General features: G+C 44.1%; 1 protein-coding gene across 1 annotated transcript; it reads left to right on the top strand.

The window, feature by feature from the left end:
* The first annotated feature begins 295 nt into the window (after positions 1-295).
* On the top strand, positions 296-22725 carry ACO2 (aconitase 2). The gene is made up of 17 exons (XM_077276616.1): positions 296-428; positions 7438-7580; positions 7677-7935; positions 8052-8144; positions 13488-13646; positions 15022-15277; positions 15481-15572; positions 16243-16348; positions 16431-16588; positions 16830-16903; positions 16981-17092; positions 18736-18858; positions 19500-19655; positions 19754-19945; positions 21509-21641; positions 21710-21831; positions 22134-22725. The coding sequence occupies exons 1-17, from the start codon at positions 393-395 to the stop codon at positions 22266-22268; spliced, it is 2349 nt and encodes a 782-aa protein (XP_077132731.1). The 5' UTR covers positions 296-392; the 3' UTR covers positions 22269-22725.
* Positions 22726-27084: the final 4359 nt, after the last annotated feature.

Below are 27084 nucleotides of genomic sequence, written 5' to 3'. Positions count from 1 at the left end.
TTTGTTAAACCTGTGAAAAAAAAAATTATTGCGAATAAGAAACCAACTGCAGCATTGTGAGAACAGCTGTGTAACGTCCAGGAGTGAAGGTGACCGTCACATGTGCGGCAATGAGAGGCTGGGCACCGGTAGCACATGAGGTCAGCCACACACCGCAGGACCCCGGCTCCTCCCGCTGTCACCGGTGACCGGACACCTCACAGTCCCGTGTTTGCGGCCCCGCCTCTCCAAGGAGACTCCTCCTCCTAGAATCAAGGACTAAAGCTTTGTCCTATCAGCGTCCTTTTACAGGCCACGCCTTTTCCACTCCAGACCCCGCCTACTTCACAGACTATGAGAAGCCTTGCCGTGACGTCATATTTCACGTGACTTCATCTTTGTCAGTGAACAAAATGGCGTCCTACTGCGTCTTGGCTGGCCGGCTACAGGTGAGCGGACAAATGGCTAGAAATAGCGGAGCCGCGCAGCAGGGAGGAGCGGTGTTTAGCGCATGGTGCTGTGGGCCGGTTTCTACGTCACCTGTATCTTCAGAAATGCGGACTCGTTAGTGCTGTTGCCATGAGGTGCAGCTGCTCCGTGCCGGGAGGTGACCCTGTGCAGTATCCATGGTAACGGTCGTCTGGCGCTCTCACAGCTGCGGGCTGCGCCTGTTGGCTTGATATGGCGCGTTCCGGGGGAGCCGTGTTCCCTTAAGTGCAGCCTCAAGGTGACCCCAAGGTGACCGCAGCACCATAGACTGGGCCGCTGTGTGCAGCCGGGGCCGTGAGGGGGCTGTCCTAGTGCTGACATACGGCGATGCTGTGCTGCCCCCGAAGTGTGTGTCAGCAACAGCAGCCAGCCCCCCACCACGGGGCACTGACCGAGAAGCCTTACACAGGGATGTGTATTATAGGGACTACAGGCATACCGCTGTCCACAGCAAGCGCTGCAGCGGGACCCCCAACCCATAACTGATCTGTGGGAGCATTGTCCACAGCAAGCGCTGCAGCGGGACCCCCAACCCATAACTGATCTGTGGGAGCATTGCCTACAGCAAGTGCTACGGTGGGACCCCCAACCTATAACTGATCTGTGGGAGCATGGTCCACAGCAGTCGCTACAGCGTGACCCCCAACCCATAACTGATCTGTGGGAACATTGTCCACAGCAAGTGCTACAGTGGGACCCTCCACCATTAATTGATCTGTGACTTTGTCTTGGGGTCTGATTTCACCAGGCAGCCCCCCACCTGCATTGTAAGGTAGTTACACAGAAGCCCCTCAAGTGAACAGGGGAACACAAGATCACATCAAGGGCTGTAAGCCAAGAATACTAGCAGCAGCCCCTAGTTGTCTCATAGAGGGGTGCTGGATGTGGACGTTAAGGTACCTTCACACTCAGCAACTTTACAACGAGAACGACAACGATCCGTGACGTTGCAGCGTCCTGGCTAGCGATCTCGTTGAGTTTGACACGCAGCAGCGATCTGGATCCCGCTGTGATATCGCTGTTTGGAGCTAGAAGTCCAGAACTTTATTTGGTCGTCAGGTCGGCGTGTATCGTCATGTTTGACAGCAAAAGCAACGATGTCAGCAATGTTTTACATGGAGCTAACGACCTGTGAGAACGATAAGTGAGTCGCCGTTACGTCACAGGATCGCTCCTGCATCGTTGTGGAGCTGCTGTTTGACGTCTCTACAGCGACCTAAACAGCGACGCTCCAGCGATCGGTTCGTTGTCTATATCGCTGCAGCGTCGCTGAGTGTGACGGTACCTTTACTGGAACAGCCCTGCTCCCCCTCATTATTTTATCATCTACACACTTGTGTTCTCCTACACGATCTCTACATGGGTGTGTAAGGCTACGTTCACATTTGCATTGTGCGCCGCAGCGTCGGCGCCGCAACGCACATCGCACACAAAAACGCAGCAAAACGCATGCACAATGCTGCGTTTTGCGCCGCATGCGTCCTTTTTTTCATTGATTTTGGACGCAGCAAAAATGCAACTTGCTGCGTCCTCTGCGCCCGGACGCGGGCGCCGCAGGGACGCATGCGGCGCAAAACGCAAGTGCGACGCATGTCCATGCACCCCCATGTTAAATATAGGGGCGCATGACGCATGTGGCGACGCTGCGGCGCCCGACGCTGCGGTGCCGACCGCAAATGTGAACGTAGCCTAACCTCATTGTGAGGATCTCTGCAGAATGAGTTTTCTATACTGTGTATTTTCAGTGTGCAGAAAAAAAGCAGATCTTACAATTCCATCATGGAAACTTCACTTCATGGCCTGTCTTTTTTTATTTTGTTACATTATTTTTTTTTTATTGCTTACTGTGAAGAAACCAGATTGTATCTTAATTTCCCAGACAACCATATTTTTGCAAACCAAGTAGAATTTCTATTTATCTGTATATTGGCTTGTGGGTTTAAGTTTTTATGTCTGGGGGGTCAAGAAGACAGACTTGGGGTACTGTCACACAGTGGCACTTTGATCGCTCCGACGGCACGATCCGTGACGTTGCAGCGTCGCTTGATTATCGCTCCAGCGTCTTAGACTGTGGTCACACTTTGCAATGCACGGCGCTGGAGCGATAATTTCATGACGTATTTGCGATGTAGAAGTCATACGGGACATTGGGAATATCGTGCACACCTTTGTTACACGCTGCGATCATGCCGCCACAGCGGGACACTTGACGACGAAATAAAGTTTCAAACGATCTGCTACGACGTACGATTCTCAGCGGGGTCCCTGATCGCAGTAGCGTGTCACACAGCGATATCGTAACTATATCGCTGGAACGTCACGGATCGTGCCGTTGTAGCGACCAAAGTGCCACTGTGTGACAGTACCCTTACACTGTATGTTAAATAGTATATCAGTTTGCAAGTCTGTAATAGTGACTTGACCATAGTGTGTGTTTATCTTTGTTTATTGATGTGTGCTGATATTCTAATTGTGCATTGAATTCTGGAACCACCCTGGTGACTTTTAGGCTGTGTGCACACGTAGCAGATTTTTTGCGTTTTTTTCGTGGTTTTTCGCTATAAAAACGCGAAAAAAACGCTAACATTAAGCATCCTATGTAACAGAATGCAATCCGCATTTTTGTGCACATACTGCATTTTTTTCCTGAGCGGAATCGCAATCCAGAAAAAAACGCAGTATGTTCATTAAAATTGCGGAATCGCGGCGATTCTGCACACATAGGAGTGCATTGATCTGCTTACTTCCCGCACGGGGCTGTGCACACCATGCGGGAAGTAAGCAGATCAAGTGCGGTTGGTACCCAGGGTGGAGGAGAGGAGACTCTCCTCCACGGACTGGGCACCATATAAGTGGTAAAAAAAAAAAAGAATTAAAATAAAAAAATAGCGATATACTCACCCTCTGGCGGCCCGACCTCCTCAACGGCTTCTGTGGTGTGTGTGAAGGACCTGCGATGACGTCGTGGTCACATGACCCGCGGTCACGTGACCGCTACGTCAATGGAAGGTCCTGAACACACAGCTATAGGAACGGACACCGCTGAGGTCTGCAGGTGAGTATAACCTTTTTTTTAATTTTTTTTATTATTTTTAACATTCTACCTTTTACTATAGATGCTGCATAGGCTGCATCTATAGTAAAAAGTTGGTCACACTTGTCAAACACTATGTTTGACAAGTGTGACCAACCTGTCAGTCAGTTTTCCAAGCGATGCTACAGATCGCTTGGGAAACGCTAGCATTCTGCAAGCTAATTATGCTTGCAAAACGCTAGTTTTCTGCGGGTATATGCATGCAAATTCTGCATGCGATATACCCGCGGCAGGAGGCGCAGAATTGCCGCGGGAATTTCTGCGGCAATTCTGCTACGTGTGAACTCAGCCTTAGGGTATGTGCGCACGTCCGGATTTCTTGCAGAAATTTCTTGAAGAAAACCGGAAATTTTCTGCAAGAAATCCGCTTTTTTTTTTTTTTTTGCGTTTTTTTCGCGCTTTTTTTTTTTTTAGCATTTTGCAAGCGTAATTAGCTTGCAGAATGCTAAAGTTTTCCAAGCGATCTGTAGCATCGCTTGGAAAACTGACTGCCAGGTTGGTCACACTTGTCAAACATACTGTTTGACAAGTGTGACCAACTTTTTACTATAGATGCTGCTTATGCAGCATCTATAGTAAAAGATAGAATGTTTAAAAATAATAAAAAAAAATAAAAATGGTTACACTCACCCTCTGCAGACAGCCAATCTCCTCAGCGGCGTCCTTTCCTATAGATGCCGGTGTGGTTCAGGACCTTCGATGACGTCGCGGCTTGGGATTAGTCGCGTGAGCGGTCACGTGACCAATCACAAGACAGTGACGTCATCACAGGTCCTGAACCACACCATCTATAGGAGCGGAAGAGAGCATGCACCGGAGAGGCGGGAACACTTCGGGGGCCATCAGAGGGTGAGTATAGGACTATTTTTTATTTTTTAATTCTTTTTTTTTTGACCAATTATATGGTGCCCAGTCCGTGGAGGAGAGTCTCCTCTCCTCCACCCTGGGTACCAACCGCATATAATCTGCTTACTTCCCGCATGGTGGGCACAGCCCCGTGCGGGATGTAAGCAGATCAATGCACTCCTAGGTGTGCGGAATCCCTGCAATTCCGCATTTTTAATGAACACGTTGCTTTTTTTTCCGTGGTGCGATTTTTTTTCGCGGGAAAAAAAGCAATATTTGCACAAAAAATGCGGAATACACTGTAAATAGGAGGCATATGTTAGCGTTTTTTTCGCGTTTTTATAGCGAAAAAACCGCGAAAAATACTGAACGTGTGCACATGGCCTTAAAGCAGAGAGGGAAATACTGGGCAAATGGATTGAATGGTCAAGTAGTACTACTTGATCTCATCACCATTAATTACCTTATCTTGATGTTGGACTGAAGGACAATCTATACATGTTTGCACACTCCTGCAGTGAGAGATGTCCTCCTACCTCCTTCCCCCAAGTCTGTGGTGGAATGACTGAATGAGAACTTGTGACTAGTGTTGAGCGATACCTTCCAATACTCAAAGGTATCGGTATCGGATGGTATCAGCCGATATCTGAAAAATATCGGATATCGACGATACCGATACCAATGCAAGTCAATGGGACACAAGTATCGGAAGGTATCCTGGATGGTTCCCAGGGTCTGAAGGAGAGGAAACTCTCCTTCAGGCCCTGGGATCCATATTCATGTAAAAAATAAAGAAGTAAAATAAAAAATATGGATATACTCACCCCTCCGGCGGCCCCTGGACCTTACCTTATGATGTCGCGGCTTGTGATTGGTCGCGTGACCGCTCACGCGACCAATCACAAGCCGCGACGTCATCGCAGGTCCTAAACTCCTCATTCTTGGGAACGGAGGCTGCCGGTTACATCGGTAAGGTCCAGGGGCCGCCGGAGGGGTGAGTATATCCATATTTTTTATTTTAATTCTTTATTTTTTACATGAATATGGATCCCAGGGCCTAAAGGAGTCTCCTCTCCTCCAGACCCTGGGAACCATACACTGGGAACTTCCGATACCGATTTCCGATATCACAAAAATATCAGAACTCGGTATCGGAATTCCGATACAGCAAATATCGGCCGTTACCAGATACTTGTGGTATCGGAATGCTCAACACTACTTGTGACCTATAAAAAGGAAGAGCTGTTGGTGTTGAGGGAGCCTACATTACAGAAGTCATGGCAGAAACTCTCTTCAGGATCTCAGCTGAGAGTACATCGGGCCCGGCTTCCAGAACACAGGACTGTCCTCGGCTATCGACCTATGCTTGTCGTTACCTCCTCTGCGTGTATACGACAGATGGAGTAGCGACCATGGGAGCTCTGACGTAACAGCTTCCATTATATTGGCGAGTCAGCAGAAGGGTGAGGCCCTGTAATGTGCACTATCTTGGTGTAATTGCTGAGACTGTTCTGTTTGCTATGGTGTGTTATGGTTCAATAAAGTATTGCCACACTGTTTTACCTTAACCCTGTGTTGTCTGTGTAGTGTATTGCCCACCGGGAGAAAGAGCGGGCGTTCAGTGGTATGAGCCCTGGTCCATGCAGTCTTGCTAAAGACAGCCGGGCAGCGGACGAGAGCATCCACTGACCCGTTTCTCCACACTGATCTGCAGTGGGGGTTTTTTTGTGGGGGGGGAGGGGGGGATCGCATTAAAGAATCTGTCACCACATGTGACCTGTATAAACTAACTAATATGGGCATATACGGTAGGTTATAGACTGGTAAGAGTGATCCCGTTATGCCTCATCAGATGGCTTGTTGTTGAGAAATTGTCTACTATCTCTTTATATAAATGACCTTTTCTAGGCTCTGAGGAGGACGCTGCCTGGGAGATAACTGCCTTCATAGCTTATTTTACATGAAGGGAGAGTTACCAGTGTGATGGCCACTCTGCTCTCCTGATCCCCCTGCAGAGCTGTATGTGGTTATACCGGACACATCTGCAGGTTCCTCTCAGCTGCCAGCTCACAGGCAGACAGGGATACAATATTGTTATAATACAGCAGAGCTCAAGAGCTGCAAAAATGTTTGTAAGACAAGGTTCTCCTATTCTGTGTTAGTCCCATGTCACACTGGTAACTCACCTTCATGTAAAATAAGCTCTGGAGGCAGAGCCATCTTCCAGGCAGCAGCCTCCTAATAGTCCTGAACATTTCAATTGCATATTAAGAAAAATGTGGAATTCTCTGGAATAAGACATTAGATTGCAGATATCAAGTTATCATTTTATTCAGCTTGCGAAAAAAATCAAACACTTAGGAGTGTTGATCCTACTGGCACAGACTCATAACCCCCCTCCCCCATAGTTACTTCTTAACCATGCAATCCTTTTTACTATCCTAACATGTGAATGCTATTTTTGTCTAGGGTCGTACCTTTTGATAAACCATCAACATAAGATGGAGGCTTTGATTCGTGGTAGTGGTGCTGATCAATTGTTTAGATTCACTTAGAGTTCAAATCCCAACTTTCTTATTGCATCGTTATATCAATTTCTTTGATTTCATCCTCCCTTTAATCCACTTTTAAATGGCAGGTGATGCCGCTGTCCTAGTGAGACCACATGTGCTGTGAGCCATGTGCCTGAATCCCCAACCACCAATGGGCACATGAATCTGTAATCTTTCAGCCATTGTCAGCCACGGATGGGCAGACTTTTGGTCATGGGTGCGGCCACACGTGGTCTCTCCTTTAGTGGCAGCTATGTCTTGTATTGCATATCTAACCATTTACTTGAATGGGATAACGCTCTAGTCAACTGCAGAACTGACGTCAACCATTACTGAAAGGACAACTCTGTAAATCATGTTTTAAAAGATGGCTGATCTGTAAGGGTGTAGGGAGTCGCTAAGGATGGTCAAGACGTCTTAATAGCACAAGGTAATAGTTTAATGAATTTTAACATTTTCACTTGTCTTGCCCTACAGCAAGCCTTGGGCCATGGAGCACGCAGGTATCACATTTCTGCTGTCCTTTGCCAGAGGGCCAAAGTGGCAATGAGCCACTTTGAGAACAATGAATATATCAACTATGAAAAAGTTGGAAAAAATATTGATATTGTTCGCAAACGGTAAGTGTATAGCATTTTTTTTTTCTTATATCAAAAATGGCAAATTATCTTTTTATGAAACAAAACACTAAATGTCTCTTCTGATTATATTTAAAGTTTGGACCGACCTCTTACCCTATCAGAGAAGATTGTATATGGCCATCTTGATGACCCAGTTAAACAGGATATAGTGCGTGGAAAGACTTACCTTCGGTTACGACCAGACAGGGTGGCCATGCAGGATGCCACAGCTCAGATGGCGATGCTTCAGTTTATTAGCAGTGGGTTGCCCCGTGTGGCTGTGCCTTCAACCATCCACTGTGATCACTTAATTGAAGCCCAGCTTGGTGGAGATAAGGATCTCAAAAGGGCAAAGGTATAGGCACTGATGTGTAAATCAATCTATAGGCTTTATTCCATGATTGTAGCTTTCCATACTATGTACTTGTCGATATGTGTATTAACTCAATTTTTTTTGTGTGTCACTTTTAGGACATCAACCAAGAAGTATATAACTTTCTAGCCACTGCTGGAGCTAAATATGGTGTTGGTTTTTGGAAACCAGGGTCAGGCATCATCCATCAGGTAGGTTTCCAAACTATAATAAGTCACATGTTTCAAATTCAGTTAAAATGACAAATGTACATTAACCCCTTCCTGACATCGGACGTACTATCCCGTCGAGGTGGGGTGGGCCCGTATGACCACCGACGGGATAGTACGTCATCACCGATCGGCGGCGCTCACGGGGGGAGCGCGGCCGATCGCGGCCGGGTGTCAGCTGCATATCGCAGCTGACATCCGGCACTATGTGCCAGGAGCGGTCACGGACCGCCCCCGGCACATTAACCCCCAGCACACCGCGATCAAACATGATCGCGGTGTGCCGGCGGTATAGGGAAGCATCGCGCAGGGAGGGGGCTCCCTGCGGGCTTCCCTGAGACCCCCGCAGCAACGCGATGTGATCGCGTTGCTCCGAGGGTCTCCTACCTCCCTCCTCGCCGCAGGTCCCGGATCCAAGATGGCCGCTCAGAGCAGGCGCTTGGTAAGCCTGCAGCCCTGCACAGCAGATCGTCGATCTGACAGAGTGCTGTGCACACTGTCAGATCAATGATCTGTAATGTCCCCCCCTGGGACAAAGTAAAAAAGTAAAAAAAAAATTCTCCACGTGTGTGAAAAAAAAAAAAAAATCCTAAATAAAGAAAAAAAAAATATATTTGTTATTCCCATAAATACATTTCTTTAGCTAAATAAAAAAAAAAAAAAATAAAAGTACACATATTTAGTATCGCCGCGTCCGTAACGACCCAACCTATAAAACTGCCCCACTAGTTAACCCCTTCAGTAAACACCGTAAGAGAAAAAAAAAAAAACGAGGCAAAAAACAACGCTTTATTATCATACCGCCGAACAAAAAGTGGAATAACACGCGATCAAAAAGACTGATATAAATAAACATGGTACCGCTGAAAACGTCATCTTGTCCCGCAAAAAACGAGCTGCCACACAGCATCATCAGCAAAAAAATAAAAAAGTTATAGTCCTGAGAATAAAGCGATACCAAAATAATTATTTTTTCTATAAAATAGTTTTTATCGTATAAAAGCGCCAAAACATAAAAAAAAATGATATAAATGAGATCGCTGTAATCGTACTGACCCGACGAATAAAACTGCTTTATCAATTTTACCAAACGCGGAACGGTATAAACGCCTCCCCCAAAAGAAATTCATGAATAGCTGGTTTTTGATCACTCTGCCTCACAAAAATCGGAATAAAAAGCGATCAAAAAATGTCACGTGTCCGAAAATGTTACCAATAAAAACGTCAACTCGTCCCGCAAAAAACAAGATCTCACATGACTCTGTGGACTCAAATATGGAAAAATTATAGCTCTCAAAATGTGGTAACGCAAAAAATATTTTTTGCAATGAAAAGCGTCTTTCAGTGTGTGACGGCTGCCAATCATAAAAATCCGCTAAAAAACCCGCTATAAAAGTAAATCAAACCCCCCTTCATCACCCCCTTAGTTAGGGAAAAATACAAAAATTAAAAAATGTATTTATTTCCATTTTCCCATTAGGGTTAGGGCTAGAGTTAGGACTAGAGATAGGGCTAGGGTTAGGGTGACGGCAAGCGTTAGGGTTAGGGTTGGGGCTAGGGTTGGGGCTAGGGTTAGGGTTAGGGCTAGGGTTAGTGTTAGGGCTAGTGTTAGGGCTAGTGTTAGGGCTAGTGTTAGGGCTAGTGTTAGGGCTAGTGTTAGGGCTAGTGATAGGGCTAGTGATAGGGCTAGTGATAGGGCTAGTGATAGAGCTAGGGTTATTGCTAGGGTTAGGGCTAGGGTTAGGGCTAGGGTTGGGGCAAGGGTTGGGGCTACAGTTAGGGTTAGGGTTTGGATTACATTTACGGTTGGGAATAGGGTTGGGTGTGTCTGGGTTAGAGGAGTGGTTAGGGTTACTGTTTGGATTAGGGTAAGGGGTGTGTTTGGATTAGGGTTTCAGTTATAATTGGGGGGTTTCCACTGTTTAGGCACATCAGGGGCTCTCCAAACGGGACATGGCATCCGATCTGAATTCCAGCCAATTCTGCGTTGAAAAAGGAAACCAGTGCTCCTTCCCTTCAGAGCTCTCCCGTGTGCCCAAACAGGGGTTTACCCCAACATATGGGGCATCAGCGTACTCAGGACAAATTGGACATCATCTTTTGGGGTCCAATTTCTCCTGCTACCCTTGGGAAAATACAAAACTGGGGGCCAAAAAATAAGTTTTGGGGAAAAAAAGATTTTTTATTTTCACGGCTCTGCGTTGTAAACTGTAGTGAAACACTTGGGGGTTCAAAGTTCTCACAACACATCTAGATAAGTTCCTTGGGGGGTCTAGTTTCCAATATGGGGTCACTTGTGGGGGGTTTGTACTGTTTGGGTACATCAGTGGCTCTGCAAATGCAACGTGACGCCTGCAGACCAATCCATTTAAGTCTGCATTCCAAATGGCGCTCCTTCCCTTCCGAGCTCTGTCATGCGCCCAAACAGTGGTTCCCCCCCACATATGGGGTATCGTCGTACTCAGGACAAATTGCACAACAACTTTTGTGGTCTAATTTCTTCTCTTACCCTTGGGGAAATAAAAAAATGGGGGCGAAAATATCATTTTTGTGAAAATATGATTTTTTATTTTTACGGCTCTGCATTATAAACTTCTGTGAAGCACTTGTTGGGTCAAAGTGCTCAACACACATCTAGATAAGTTCCTTAGGGGGTCTACTTTCCAAAATGGTGTCACTTGTGGGGGGTTTCAATGTTTAGGCACATCAGGGGCTCTCCAAACGCAACATGGCGTCCCATCTCAATTCCAGTCAATTTTGCATTGAAAAGTCAAATGGCGCTCCTTCCCTTCCGAGCTCTGCCCTGCGCCCAAACAATGGTTTACACCCACATATGGGGTATCAGCATACTCAGGACAAATTGTACAACAAATTTTGGGGTCTATTTTCTCCTGTTACCCTTGGTAAAATAAAACAAATTGGAGCTGAAATAAATTTTGTGTGAAAAAAAGTTAAATGTTCATTTTTATTTAAACATTCCAAAAATTCCTGTGAAACACCTGAAGGGTTAATAAACTTCTTGAAAGTGGTTTTGAGTACCTTGAGGGGTGCAGTTTTTAGAATGGTGTCACACTTGGGTATTTTCTATCATATAGACCCCTCAAAATGACTTCAAATGAGATGTGGTCCCTAAAAAAAAAAAAATGGTGTTGTAAAAATGAGAAATTGCTGGTCAACTTTTAACCCTTATAACTCCGTCACAAAAAAAAATTTTGGTTCCAAAATTGTGCTGATGTAAAGTAGACATGTGGGAAATGTTACTTATTAAGTATTTTGCGTGACATATGTCTGTGATTTAAGGGCATAAAAATTCAAAGTTGGAAAATTGCGAAATTTTCAAAATTTTTGCCAAATATTCGTTTTTTTTCACAAATAAACGCAAGTTATATCGAAGAAATTTTACCACTATCATGAAGTACAATATGTTACGAGAAAACAATGTCAGAATCGCCAAGATCCGTTGAAGCGTTCCAGAGTTATAACCTCATAAAGGGACAGTGGTCAGGATTGTAAAAATTGGCCCGGTCATTAACGTGCAAACCACCCTTGGGGGTGAAGGGGTTAAAGGGCACCTGTCACCCCGTTTTTTCAGTATGAGATAAAAATACTGTTAAATAGGGCCTGAGCTGTGCATTACAACAGTGTATTTTGTGGACCCCGATTCCCCACCTATGCTGCCAAAATACGTTACCAAAGTAGCCGTTTTCGCCTGTCAATCAGGCTGGTCTGGTCAAAAGGGCGTGGTGTCTTCCCCCAGATCTTGCTTAGTTTTCCATTGGTGGCGTAGTGGTGTGCGCATGTCCAAGGTCCCGAATCCACTGCACAGGGGAGTTAAAAGAGCGCGATGTGCACTATTTCATTGGTGATCGGTGGGGGCGGCCATCTTCCTTTGGCCGCGCGTGCGCAGAAGCGGCGCTCTGCTGGCCGCGGGATGCCGCGCGTGCGCAGATGGAGATCGCGGCGGCCATTTTCCTGAAGCAGAGATGCGAACTCTGCTTCAGGAAAATGGCCGCCGCGATCTCCATCTGCGCACGCGCGGCATCCCGCGGCCATTTTCCTGAAGCCGCGGCCAGCAGAGCGCCGCTTCTGCGCACGCGCGGCCAAAGGAAGATGGCCGCCCCCACCGATCACCAATGAAATAGTGCACATCGCGCTCTTTTAACTCCCCTGTGCAGTGGATTCGGGACCTTGGGCATGCGCAAACCACTACGCCACCAACGGAAAACTAAGCAAGATCTGGGGGAAGACACCACGCCCTTTTGACCAGACCAGCCTGATTGACAGGCGAAAACGACTACTTTGGTAACGTATTTTGGCAGCTTAGGTGGGGAATCGGGGTCCACAAAATACACTGTTGTAATGCACAGCTCAGGCCCTATTTAACAGTATTTATATCTCATACTGAAAAAACGGGGTGACAGGTGCCCTTTAATTACTAATGGCAGAAATGGTTGTAGTGTCAAGAAAGCTGGAATTGCTTGGTGTAATTTGACCTACAGAGAAAACTAAAAGTGGTGCTTAAGAAATCTTGTCTCTGTGGGTTATAGTGGGACATATTTCATTGCAACAAGCTCATGATGAGCGAATATACTCGTTACTCGAGATTTCCTGAGCACGCTCGGGTGACCTCCGAGTATTTTTTAGTGCTCGGAGATTTAGCTTTCTTCGCCGCAGCTGAATGATTTACATCTGTTAGCCAGCATAAGTACATGTGGGGATTCCCTAGCAACCAGGCAACCCCCACATGTACTTATGCTGGCTAACAGATCTAAGGATGTAAATCATTCAGCTGCGGCAAGAAAAACTGAATCTCCGAGCACTAAAAAATACTCGGAGGTCACCCGAGTGTGCTATGGAAATCTCGAGTAACGAGTATATTCGCTCATCACTAGTCTTTTCCCATACAATTTCTGTTGTTCAATGATGAGGAAAAGCAAAGTACACTTTTCATGTACTTAGTTTAAATTATGTTGGGAGCTGTTCCTTATGTATATTTTAGCATTCAGATAGGCCCCCTGTTAAATGACTGACATCAAAATTTTGCAGACTGTGGTTGTTGTGTTTTTTTTTTTGTTTTTTTTTTTCCCTTTTTTGTGTTCACTGTTTAGCAAGCCGCCAAGGTATAACCCACAGTATACATTTTTTTTTTTATGTCCCCTTAACATCTTATCTTATAAAACATACCATGTTCACTTAGTGACAGCCGTCCACTCAAGTTTTTTTTTTGTTTTTTTTTTGCCTGTTTTTGTAGATGAGTTGTCACATTTTAATGACTGCGATATAAAGAAAATATTATGCTTTAATTAATCTAATTTTATATCTTAGATTATCCTGGAAAACTACGCATATCCAGGTGTGCTCCTTATTGGTACTGATTCTCACACTCCTAATGGTGGGGGGCTAGGAGGGATCTGCATTGGTGTAGGTGGTGCTGATGCTGTAGATGTCATGGCTGGGATTCCCTGGGAGCTGAAATGCCCAAAGGTGAGTCTGTGTTGCTTATTATATTGGTATGTGCACGTTATGTCTACACGCCATCGCAGCCACTGAGTCTCCATTCTCTTCCCCCCCCCCCCCCCCGTGAATTGGTTTCCCAAAACTGTCAGGCCGGGTGCACACGGTGTTTTGGACACAGCACATGTCCGCTGTGACCAAAGCGGTGCTGGCTTTTGAACGCAGGTGATTCCGCATGTGTTCATTAAACTGTGTGGAATCATCGCATACAATACATTGTATGAGATTTATCTGGCAGAGACTCGCGTCTCTGCAAGATATATTGACGTGCTGCAGTCTGGAAAGACGCGCTGCATGTCAGTCTCCACAGGCGTCGGTGCACGCATAGTGGACACGGGATTTTTTGAAATCCCTTCCACTATGCTGCAACATCTGGATGTCCCAACCCGCAGCATTTACTAACCATGTGACTGTACCGTCAGTGGCTTGTCTTTCTGAGGTGGCTTTTCTGGCCATGCTGTCGTTCTTGGGTGGCTCTGCCGCTGACTGATTTCATTTTGTACTGCGGAGTATAGAGCATGGGTGGTTTCTGCTATTACGTCGCCTGAAGAATGAGCATGTCACTTTTAACTGCTTTATGGTTTACAAACCCTGAAGTGATTAAAAGACAAGACATAAGGTGGAACATATGCACAGCAATGTAATCTTGGCATTGCTGTGCACAGTGATCATTTTGTAGGGTGCTTTTGTGGTGGTTTTCACCTGAGACATGATGTTCACATAGCCTTTAGTGGTTATCTTATGAAGCACGGTTTCACATACCTGTGAAACATTGACTAAATTTGGGTCAGAAGACCCAGCGGTCAGGCTTCCAATCAGAGCTTGGGTCGTGTTTCAAGGATGTGTGAAACCAATCCAAAGTATATTGTCTATCCACAGAGCAAATACAAAAACTTAAGGGTTTTCAAGAACTTCACCTGGCTTAGCATTCATCATATTGATGGGGATATAACTCTGGGTAGTTCTATTCTAATAAATCAAAGCCAGATAATTATATTTGCTACTAAATGCTTACCTAACACCATGTTGTATAGCAAATGAGACCTGGAGCTGTATGGTGCACCAGTTTATTTGGTTGGTTCATTATTGGGGTCAAACTCCTGACTCCAGGCCGTCAATTCTGTTCTCCCAAGAAAAAAAAACTTTAGTTCTAACCAGCAGTTGTCATCTCGTATCTCCAGTAATGTGAAAATCTGGATTCACTAAGGGTTGATTTCACCAATGAACGAAGTGAAAGATCAGTCCTTGAGAAGAGAGCCATTTTCACTTAATTTATTTTCATATGTTCTAGTGATTTTATTAAAACAAAAACAAAAAACATTTTAACTAATCTTTGTAATTCCAGGTTATTGGTGTAAAACTGACCGGAAAGCTGTCTGGCTGGACTTCCCCGAAAGATGTCATTCTTAAAGTAGCTGGTATCTTGACTGTGAAGGGTGGCACTGGGGCCATTGTAGAATATCATGGGCCAGGGGTGGACTCTATTTCTTGTACTGGAATGGCTACCATCTGCAATATGGGAGCTGAAATTGGAGCTACAACATCTGTATTTCCCTACAATCATCGCATGAAAAAATACTTGGAAAAAACTGGGCGCTCAGGTGTGTTTTTTTTTTTTTTTGTTTTCTGAAAGCTGTAAATGGCATTGTATCACTGCACATTGTACCATAATGGTGGTAGTTTAGATGTGGAAATGAATGTGAGTCTGTCACCCCCAAAACACATTCATATAGTGGACATGGCAGCTATAAAAATCATACTTGCACTGTCAATTTTAGTATTTTTGTTTATCTTCCCGTTTCAGAAATCGCATCTCTAGCAGAGGAGTTCAAGAACGATTTGGTACCAGATCAGGGGGCTGAATACGATCAGTTGATTGAACTAAATTTAGATGAGGTGTGTATGGTTGTTGTTGTTGGGTTGTTTTTTTTTGGTCTCAATATAACCTTCCTATAATCACCAGTGTAAGTTCCAAGTACTACTTGGACTAATCTAAGAGGCATGCTCACGTCACTTTACAGGCTAGCTCATTTTACCATTCACACCACAGAAATGTAATTGATTCCCCAACGAGGCCCCCTTGACCCATCTGTTATAAGGGCTTGAAAACATGCTTGATTTTCATCAAACCTTGACCTAAATTTGTCACTAAGGCTACTTTCACACTAGTCCGTCGGTACGGGCCGTCGCAAACAGTCGGCCCGACGGACCGTGTGTTAATTAATCACAACGTGGGCAGCGGATGCAGTCTTGTGATGCATCCGTTGCCCAGTGTGATGAGCGGGGAGGAGGGGGCGGAGGTTTTATTTACAGCCGAGCAATACCAGTTGTGGAAATTTTTATTCTAAGATCTATTAATTAAAATGTGCTTTGTTCTTGGAACAACCCCTTAAACTTCCCCTCCCAGCACTCCGCCGTTACTGATGTCAGATTGCGTGCACCGCAGCCTGTCATTCGCTGTGAGGAGTTTGGGAGACACAAATTGACTTCTGAACTGTTTTCTGTTCCTATGGTAGCATTTTATGTTTTGGGGCACATTTGAAGAACTGTACTTTATCTTCCATAGCTAAAACCTCACATCAATGGACCGTTTACCCCTGACCTGGCAAACCCTGTATCTGAGGTTGGAGCTGTTGCAGAACAGAAAGGATGGCCTTTGGATATCAGAGTTGGTAGGTTCTGCTGTAAGAAGAGTGACAAATCTTGTAATTAATCTTCATTTATTGTGTAACCTCAGTTCTCTGCTTCTGCCAGGTCTCATCGGCAGCTGTACAAACTCGAGCTATGAGGATATGGGCCGGGCAGCTGCTGTAGCGAAGCAAGCCTTAGCGCATGGACTCAAATGCAAATCTCAGTTTACAATCACTCCAGGTTCTGAACAGATCAGAGCCACCATTGAGCGAGACGGATATGTAAGTATTGGCTCATCTTCTAACTGCAGAATGCTGCAATTTGTTAGATAGTATTGCTGTAGTATTGCTGTAAATATTATTTACCTTCTAGTTTTCACCTTGGGGAAATGACATTGTATTAGTAAAAGCAAAAAAAAAATAATAAATGTTCGTCCTCTGGAAGCTTAAGAAAACTGAAAAATGTAGTGCCGGGATTAAATTCTCATTCGTGAGATTAGTTGCCGTTTCTCTTAATCTATAGGCTGCCGTTCTTCGTGATGTGGGTGGTGTAGTACTTGCCAATGCCTGTGGGCCCTGTATTGGTCAGTGGGACAGGTATGTTGACTTCAGACCATTTCCTGACAGTTGTCCATATAAAGAGCAGTAGTTGATGTAGTAAATCTTTTATGCAGGAAGGATATTAAAAAGGGTGAAAAGAACACAATTGTCACATCATACAACAGAAACTTCACTGGAAGGAATGATGCAAATCCTGAGACTCATGCATTTGTCACATCGCCAGAGGTATTTATTTTGGAAGAAACATAAATGTGGTGGATCGCAGGCTGTGTTCTGCACTACAGAAGTTGCTGATTGTTAAAGGGGTTATCTCATAAACCACGTATTCCGTAAGTGTACATGATTGGGGTTGGTGGAAATTGTATGATCGCTGTGGCCCAACTACTGGAGCTCCCATCAGCTAACAGAATGGTGGTCTTAAATTCCCCAGTGTGAATGTAGTGACACATTGTCACATTACATTTAATGATTGTGTGTATGTTTAGTGACTCTTGTGTGCACTAGGGTGCTTGGTCGTACGATTTCTGAGACTTGCAGTTGCTCGACCAGTGTCTGCATGTAGCCTTAATGTTGATGCACTTAGTTAAGTATTGATATGTAAAGCATTGGTCTTGTTGAAATTATACTAGTACATATACACTCACCGGCCACTTTATTAGGTACACCATGCTAGTAACGGGTTGTACCCCTTTTGCCTTCAGAACTGCCTCAATTCTTCGTGGCATAGATTCAACAAGGTGCTGGAAGCATTCCTCAGAGATTTTGGTCCATATTGACATGATGGCATCACACAGTTGCCGCAGATTTGTCGGCTGCACATCCCAAAGATGCTCCATACAAGGCAGGATGGATCCATGCTTTCATGTTGTTTACGCCAAATTCTGACCCTACCATCCGAATGTCGCAGCAGAAATCGAGACTCATCAGACCAAGCAACGTTTTTCCAATCTTCTACTGTCCAATTTCGATGAGCTTGTGCAAATTGTAGCCTCAGTTTCCTGTTCTTAGCTGAAAGGAGTGGTACCCGGTGTGGTCTTCTGCTGCTGTAGCCCATCTGCCTCAAAGTTCGACGCACTGTGCGTTCAGAGATGCTCTTAGGCCTACCTTGGTTGTAACGGGTGGCGATTTGAGTCACTGTTGCCTTTCTATCAGCTCGAACCAGTCTGCCCATTCTCCTCTGACCTCTGGCATCAACAAGGCATTTCCGCCCACAGAACTGCCGCTCACTGGATTTTTTTTCTTTTTCGGGCCATTCTCTGTAAACCCTAGAGATGGTTGTGCGTGAAAATCCCAGTAGATCAGCAGTTTCTGAAATACTCAGACCAGCCCTTCTGGCACCAACAACCATGCCACGTTCAAAGGCACTCAAATCACCTTTCTTCCCCATACTGATGCTCGGTTTGAACTGCAGGAGATTGTCTTGACCATGTCTACATGCCTAAATGCACTGAGTTGCCGCCATGTGATTGGCTGATTAGAAATTAAGTGTTAACAAGAAGTTGGACAGGTGTACCTAATAAAGTGGCCAGTGAGTGTACATGCTCATCTGGTTCTTTCTGTCAAGTTCTCTATTTAACCCCTTCCTGAGATTGAGCGTACTGGTACATCCAACGTCTGGCTTCTATGTATGAGTCAGGCTTAGGCATTGTGTATGGGAGACATCAAAGAAACTAGTCTCTTCCCTCTATCTCATAGAAGGCTCAAAATTATAGCCGTCAGTGTGGAAAACTGCCGTGTCTGTGTGTACATGAGTACTACGGTATCTGACTTGTATGTCACCCTATCACCAGTATTCTGAGAAGTTAATTGAAAATAAGATTGAACTTTTAAATGTAAAAATTTTGGGGACTTTTTTTTTTTTCTTCTAGATAGTCACAGCTTTGTCAATTGCGGGAACCCTAAAGTTTGACCCAGAAAAAGATTTTCTCACTGGTGCTGATGGAAAGAAATTCAAGTTGGATGCACCAGATGCAGATGAGCTGCCAAAATCTGTGAGTATTCACTTAGTTTGCCTCTAAGGAATGTAAGACTAATTGCCTTGTTTTTCACCTGTAGGGTTATACTACCTGACAGCAGTTTTGCATATGGTGAGTGGTGGTTTTTAAAATGGTATTGTTTTTTGTTTTTATTCCAATATATAGACCCCCTACCACCACTCCAAGGCCACTTCAAATCTGAATAGGTCCTTTCTAAAACATTAAGTTTTTGTACATTTCTTTGAAAAAATGAAATTGCTGCTACAATGTTAAAGCTTCTAACATCCTAACAAAGTAAAAGAACCTTTTACTAATGGTGCTGAAGTAAATCAGACATGAGGGAAATGTTATTGATTAATGGTTTTATGTGCTGAGACTTTCTGGATTAAAGAGATGTTTGAAAACTGCAACACCTTTTTAAATTAGTCAAATTTGATTTTAATAAGCTATGGACCCAAATGTACCACTAACCTAGTGCAATGTGTCATGAAAAAGTCTCAATCAGTGGGATCCATTGAAGCGTTCTAGAGTTACTACCACAAAGTGACAGATTTAAAAATCCATATCACTAAGGGGTTAAAGATGCGCTCCTTTGATCTCCTGGATAATACACTGTAGTAAAGATCACATTTTCCATTATATCTGCTCTTTTTTAGAGTTTTGATCCAGGTCAGGACACCTACCAGTACCCACCTAAAGATGGAAGTGGTGAGCGTGTAGATGTGAGCACCACAAGCCAGCGCCTGCAGCTTCTCGAGCCTTTTGATAGGTGGGATAGAAAAGATTTGGAAAACATGCAGATACTTATAAAGGTAAAACATGGCAACCTTTAAGCATATTCTAGTTACTAGGCAACTTGTATCTAATCATGAAGCAAGTGTGAGATTCTTATTCTGTGCTTTCATGGCAGGTAAAAGGCAAGTGTACAACAGATCACATTTCTGCAGCTGGACCCTGGTTGAAATTTAGAGGTCACTTGGACAACATTTCTAATAACTTACTGATTGGTGCCATCAACATAGAGAACAACAAAGCCAATAGCGTGAAAAATATTGCAACTCAGGAATATGGACCAATTCCTGACACAGCTCGCTACTACAAGGTAATGGTTTTTGTAGTTCCATACAAGGTGTGGGAAACTAGGCTACTTCCACATGTCCCTTGATGCACCAATTCCCTCCAGATATTGGGTCTCAAGCTGCCACAGTTTATTACATATACAATGTGGGCCATCCTTCGAGATGCTTTCAGACACCTAATGAATGTAAATTCAGCTCTGCACACTAATGAATTGGTTATGAGTCTGTGCCCTTACTGTTCAGATGGCAAACTAATCTACATGGCAGAAGTGTTGTACACGGTCACAATAACGACTCATTTTCACTGCCAATGTCAAATATTTGCATGTGACTGTTAAACCCCTTAGCATGGGATACTGACCTCAGACCTCTAGTTCCTCTTGTCAGGATCTCTTGATAACTGTATGCAAAGGAAAAAATGCTGCAGGACCTATTTCTGGTTTCTCATACTCAATCATTATCTCACGAAGATATTTAACATGGTCTCAAGTAAATTTTTGCCGATGTATTAGTTAACTAAACATGACAATGAAAAGTCAGTTTGGGACTATATCACATTCTATGGTTTCCGAAGGTAAAAAATCCTTCTTCCTTGAAACGATAGCAGTGACTGTTAACTGATTACAAATGCATGGATGAATGATTTCACACATGGAATTTTTCCATGAAAGACTGGGAAGTATTACAATTTTGAGATTATGCTGGAGATGAGCAAACTACACCAAGGCTTTCACCTTTACCTGTTTGTTAAAGCAACGCAAATGGGAAGAAACAAGGGACACTATGGCGCTGATTCATCTAGACTTTTCATTTTGTGGGCCAGTCTTATTGAGGGTTGTGTAGGAAGAATGTGCCTTGCCAGTAGAGTTGCTCCAGTGATTGATGTGGAGTAACACTTCCGGTGTAAGACACCGCTACTTTTGTAGTTTGACAAGGATGCGTAGTCATGCCCTGCCCCAACTCAGCCTATTTTGGTGCAGCTGCCCAAAACTGACATGAAGATGCCAAATGTTTTGGCTTAAAAGCTTTGACTTTGGGGCTTTTGTCTTCTTGCAGACTGTGTTGTCAAAAATAAGGATAACTATTAGTGATGAGCGAGTATACTCGTTGCTTGGGTTTTCCCGAGCATGCTCGTGTGACCTCCGAGTATTTGTTAGTGTTCGGAGATTTAGTTTTCATCGTCGCAGCTGAATGATTTACAGCTACTACACAGCTTGATTACATGTGGGGATTCCCTAGCAACCAGGCAACCCCCACATGTACTCAGCCTGGCTAGTAGCTGTAAATCATTCAGCTGCTGTGATGAAAACTATAAATCTCTGAACACTAATATATACTCGGAGGTCACCCAAACGTGCTCGGGAAAACCCGAGCAACGAGTATACTCGCTCATCACTAATAACTATTTTATTCAGGAGAGAAATAACTTAATTATATACTTATGTCTAGAGATATTGAACTCCTTCTTACAGCCCCTAAAGCAGGACTTGTGGGGGGCTACATGAAATATCTAAGCATGCATCTCTCAGGGTAGGTGCACGTTTCTGATGTGGCTTCTATTTTTAATGGTTTCTTACTTTTTGCAGGCACATGGAATTAAATGGGTTGTAATCGGCGATGAGAACTATGGGGAAGGATCTAGTAGAGAGCATGCAGCCCTAGAACCAAGGCATTTGGGAGGAAGAGCCATAATTACCAAGAGCTTTGCAAGAATTCATGGTAAATAGAGTGCAGTTATGGTTTTGCTTTCTCTTTAACAGTACGCTAATACTAGAACTATATTTCAGAAACCAACCTTAAAAAGCAAGGACTTCTGCCTCTAACGTTCTCTGACCCAGCTGACTATGATAAAATTCATCCTGAAGACAAAATCACACTGGCCGGGCTTAAGGACTTGGCACCTGGAAAGGTAATTATTCTAGCAGATATATATACTGCTATGCATTGTCACTTACCTACTTGGATGCTGCTGCTTCTGATCAAAGCGCATTCAGTTGGCTGCTGTTAGAGGCCGGTGCCAGCTACAACCATTTGTACTCCATGTATATGGGCTGCGGTTGTATGGAGTGGGCTCGGGAGCGCAGCACCCTACAGACATGTAATATTTACATCACATGTTGGGAAGGGGTTAATAAACACTTGGGGTTCATTCACCATGTCAACACTCTCAATTTCTATTGGAATTCCTTATTGTCTGTTTCTCTCATGCAGCCCGTAAAATGTATCATCACTCATCAGAACGGTAGCCAGGAGAGTATTCTACTGAACCACACCTTCAATGAGACACAGATTGAATGGTTCCAGGCCGGCAGTGCTCTGAACCGCATGAAAGAGCTCCAGAAGTAGAAGCACTTTCGACCCAAATTTTTCTTTGCCACTTACTGACTGTTCGTTCTCAGAATGGTTAACCGTAACAATGTGTCACACTTAAATGAATAGCACTTACACTGCTTCCTTATCCAGGCCGTTTAAAAAAAATATATATATAATATATGTAAAATCTGTTTAAGATTTTCTTTATTGCTGGATCTCCAATGCTGTTACAGCTCTTGCGTGGTGTCATCATAACATTTCTTATATTTATTGACCATTTTGTTATCTGCTCAATTAATCATGCTGCTGTAAAGCTCTCCAGTCTGTGAGGTTAAAATGACACATGCTGCATTACTAGAAGTATTTCATTTCAGAGCAGAGTTGATAAATTAAACCGTGATTGGACATATTGCATTTAGTAGTTATATTCTTTTGTGGCACTGATAATTTTGATTCCACATACAGTTCAATTAAACGGCTTTTTCTATGATTTCCGAGTGAACTTGTGATCTTGACTCAAGCCCAGCAGGTAATGATGCTACTTTTCCTTACTCCTTTGTTCAAGCATGTTTGAAAGATGCTCTTCATGCAGTGGTTCAATGTGACTTCTGTCCTAATGCTAAGATGTCTGACCTGGTAATTGTCACAGGTGATCTGTACCTGCTTTACTATAGCTTTTATTCAAAGTTTTAAAAATGGACAAGGGTATCCTAAACCTGTAAGTAAATGGATGTATCTTTGCTAGTGATGAGCGAGTGTACTCCTTGCTGGGGTTTTCCCGAGCACACTCGGGTGACCTCCGAGTATTTGACTGCTCAGAGATTTAATTTTCATCGCCGCTGCAGCTGGATGATTTACAGCTCGTAGCCACTCAAAATGCATGTTCCAAATTATTATGCACAGCAGAGTTTTCAACCTTTTTTTTTTTTTTTTTTTATTTTGAACAAAAAAATGGTCAATTGTGAAGTTATAAGCATTATCAGCTTATTACAAAATGAAATCAAACAGTTTTCAAGTGAAACCTTTATTCTAGGTGATGTTACATTTGCACATAGGACCCCTTGTTAGAAAGAAGCTTCTGAACTCTCTCTCGTCCATTGAATTTGTCACTTTTTGGATGGTTCCTGCTTCAATTGCTTTGCATGTGGACAGAATACCCTCCCAGAGCTGTTGCTTAGATGTGAACTGCCTCCCGCCATCATAGACACTCCTTTTGATGATGCTCCAGAGGTTCTCAATGGGGTTGAGGTCAGGGGAAGATGGTGGCCACACCATAAGTTTGTCCTCTTTTATGCCCATAGCAGTCAGAGATGCAGATGTGTTTCTTGCAGCATGAGACGGTGCATTATCATGCATGAAAATGATCTTGCTGCAGAAAGCACGGTTCTTCCTCTTGAACCATGGCAGGAAGTGTTGTTTTAGAAACTCCACATAGATTATGGAGTTCATCTTTACCCCTTCAGGGATCATAAAGGGGTCTACAATCTCTCTCCCTATGATTTCAGCCCAAAACATTACTCCACCTCCTCCTTGTTGGCACCTTAGCTGTGTTTTCATGGTGTGTCCATCAACCAGCCATCCTCCACTCCATCCATCTGGACCATCGAGCGTTGCACGGCACTCATCGGTGAACAAAACAGTTTGGAAGTCAGTCTTCATGTATCGTTTGGCCCACTGGAGCCGTTTCTGCTTGTGTGCAGTGGATAGAGGTGGTCGACAGGATCGCTTACGCACAGCTGCAAACCTCTGAAGGACCCTGCATCTTGTTGTTCTGGGGACGTTGGAGGCACCAGCAGCTTCAAAAACTTGTCTGCTGCTATGACAAGGCATTTTTGCAGCTGCTCTTTTAACCTTACGCAATTGCCTGTTGGAAAGAGTCCTCAATTTTTCCTTATCAGCACGCACACGTGTGTGCTGGGAATCGGCTACATACTTATTGATTGTGCGAAGATCACGATGAAGTGTCTTGGCAATGTTGATTTGTAGTCATGCCTTGACCTAAATACTCCACAATTTGTTACTTCTCAGGAGCCGACACATCCTTTTTCTTTCCCATTTTGGCCAAAAATGTAGGCTGCTTAATAATGTGGAACAGCCTTCTTAAGTAGTCTTGCCTTTATTTGGACACACCTGCCAAACTCATTTTCACAGGTATCTGCAATTGCTTTCAGTGATATATAGAGCCCTGACACACATCACCATCAATGAATTTAACCCCTTCCCGACATTTGACGTACTATCCCGTCGAGGTGGGGTGGGCCCGTATGACCGCCGACGGGATAGTACGTCATCACCGATCAGCGGCGCTCACGGGGGGAGCGCGGCCGATCGCGGCCGGGTGTCAGCTGCATATCGCAGCTGACATCCGGCACTATGTGCCAGGAGCGGTCACGGACCGCCCCCGGCACATTAACCCCCGGCACACCGCGATCAAACATGATCGCAGTGTACCGGCGGTATAGGGAAGCATCGCGCAGGGAGGGGGCTCCCTGCGGGCTTCCCTGAGACCCCCGGAGCAACGCGATGTGATCGCGTTGCTGCGAGGGTCTCCTACCTCCTTCCTGGCTGCAGGTCCCGGATCCAAGATGGCCGCGGCATCCGGGTCCTGCAGGGAAGGAGGTGGCTTACCGAGTGTCTGCTCAGAGCAGACACTTGGTAAGCCTGCAGCCCTGCACAGCAGATCGTCGATCTGGCAGAGTGCTGTGCACACTGCCAGATCAATGATCTGTGATGTCCCCCCCTGGGACAAAGTAAAAAAGTTAAAAAAAAAATTTTCCACATGTGTAAAAAAAAAAAAAAAAAAAAATCCTAAATAAATAATAAAAAAAAAAAATATATTATTCCCATAAATACATTTCTTTATCTAAATAAAAAAAACAAAACAATAAAAGTACACATATTTAGTATCGCCGCGTCCGTAACGACCCAACCTATAAAACTGCCCCACTAGTTAACCCCTTCAGTAAACACCGTAAGAAAAAAAAAAAAAAAACGAGGCAAAAAACAACGCTTTATTACCATACCACCGAACAAAAAGTGGAATAACACGCGATCAAAAAGACTGATATAAATATCCATGGTACCGCTGAAAACGTCATCTTGTCCCGCAAAAAACAAGCCGCCATACAACATTATCAGCAAAAAAATAAAAAAGTTATAGTCCTGAGAATAAAGCGATACGAAAATAATTATTTTTTCTATATTTTAGTTTTTATCGTATAAAAGCGCCAAAACATAAAAAAATGATATAAATGAGATATCGCTGTAATCGTACTGACCCGAAGAATAAAACTGCTTTATCAATTTTACCAAACGCGGAACGGTATAAACGCCTCCCCCAAAAGAAATTCATGAATAGCTGGTTTTTGGTCATTCTGCCTCACAAAAATCGGAATAAAAAGCGATCAAAAACGGTCACGTGTCCGAAAATGTTACCAATAAAAACGTCAACTCGTCCCGCAAAAAACAAGACCTCACATGACTCTGTGGAGCAAAATGTGGAAAAATTATAGGTCTCAAAATGTGGAGACGCAAAAACTTTTTTGCTATAAAAAGCGTCGCTGGTTTCACACTTGCGTTTTTGTCTGCAGCGTTTTTTGCACAAAAAAACGCATGCGTTTTTTCCCTATATTTAACATTGAAAACGCATGCGGTTTTTTTGTACGCGTTTGGTCGCGTTTTCAAACGCATGCGTTTTTTTTCTGCATGCGTTCATTTTCAGAAATACAACCTGCAGTATTTTCTTGCGTTTTTAAGCACATGCGTTTGTTTGCGTTAAAAACGCATGCATTTAAACACACTGAAAAGCCACCCACCACCATCAAGGTGATAAAGGGATCCAAACCCTAACCCTAACTCTACCCCTAACCTCACCCCTAACCGTTTAATGAACATTTTCTGACAGTCATAGTGCCACGTATTTCAGTGCCACGTATTTCAGTGCCACGTATTTCAGTGCCACGTATTTCAGTGCCACGTATTTCAGTGCCACGTATTTCAGTGCCACGTATCACATATTTCAGTGCCACGTATCACGTATTTCAGTGCCACGTATCACGTATTTCAGTGCCACATATTTTAGTACCACGTATTTCAGTGCCACGTATTTCAGTGCCACGTATTTCAGTGCCACGTATTTCAGTGCCACGTATTTCAGTGCCACGTATCACGTATTTCAGTGCCACGTGTTTCAGTGCCACGTATTTAAGTGCCACGTATCACGTATTTCAGTGCCACGTATTTCAGTGCCACGTATTTCAGTGCCACGTATCACGTATTTCAGTGCCACGTATTTCAGTGCCACGTATTTCAGTGCCACGTATTTCAGTGCCACGTATTTCAGTGCCACGTATTTCAGTGCCACGTATCACGTATTTCAGTGCCACGTGTTTCAGTGCCACGTATTTAAGTGCCACGTATCACGTATTTCAGTGCCACGTATTTCAGTGCCACGTATTTCAGTGCCACGTATTTCAGTGCCACGTATTTCAGTGCCACGTATCAGTGCCACGTATCACATATTTCAGTGCCACGTATTTCAGTGCCACGTATTTCAGTGCCACGTATCACGTATTTCAGTGCCACGTGTTTCAGTGCCACGTATTTAAGTGCCACGTATCACGTATTTCAGTGCCACGTATTTCAGTGCCACGTATTTCAGTGCCACGTATTTCAGTGCCACGTATTTCAGTGCCACGTATTTCAGTGCCACGTATTTCAGTGCCACGTATTTCAGTGCCACGTATTTCAGTCACGTTTAGGGTTAGGGTTAGGGGTAGGGTTAGGGTTAGGGCTAGGGTTGGAGGTAAAGTTAGGGTTGGGGCTAAAGTTAGGGTTGGGGCTAAAGTTA

The sequence above is a fragment of the Ranitomeya variabilis genome, chromosome 8, assembly GCF_051348905.1.
Source record: "Ranitomeya variabilis isolate aRanVar5 chromosome 8, aRanVar5.hap1, whole genome shotgun sequence".
NCBI lineage: Eukaryota > Metazoa > Chordata > Amphibia > Anura > Dendrobatidae > Ranitomeya > Ranitomeya variabilis.
Note: the sequence above shows the minus strand (reverse complement) of the source record. Positions and strands in the feature narration are given on the sequence as shown.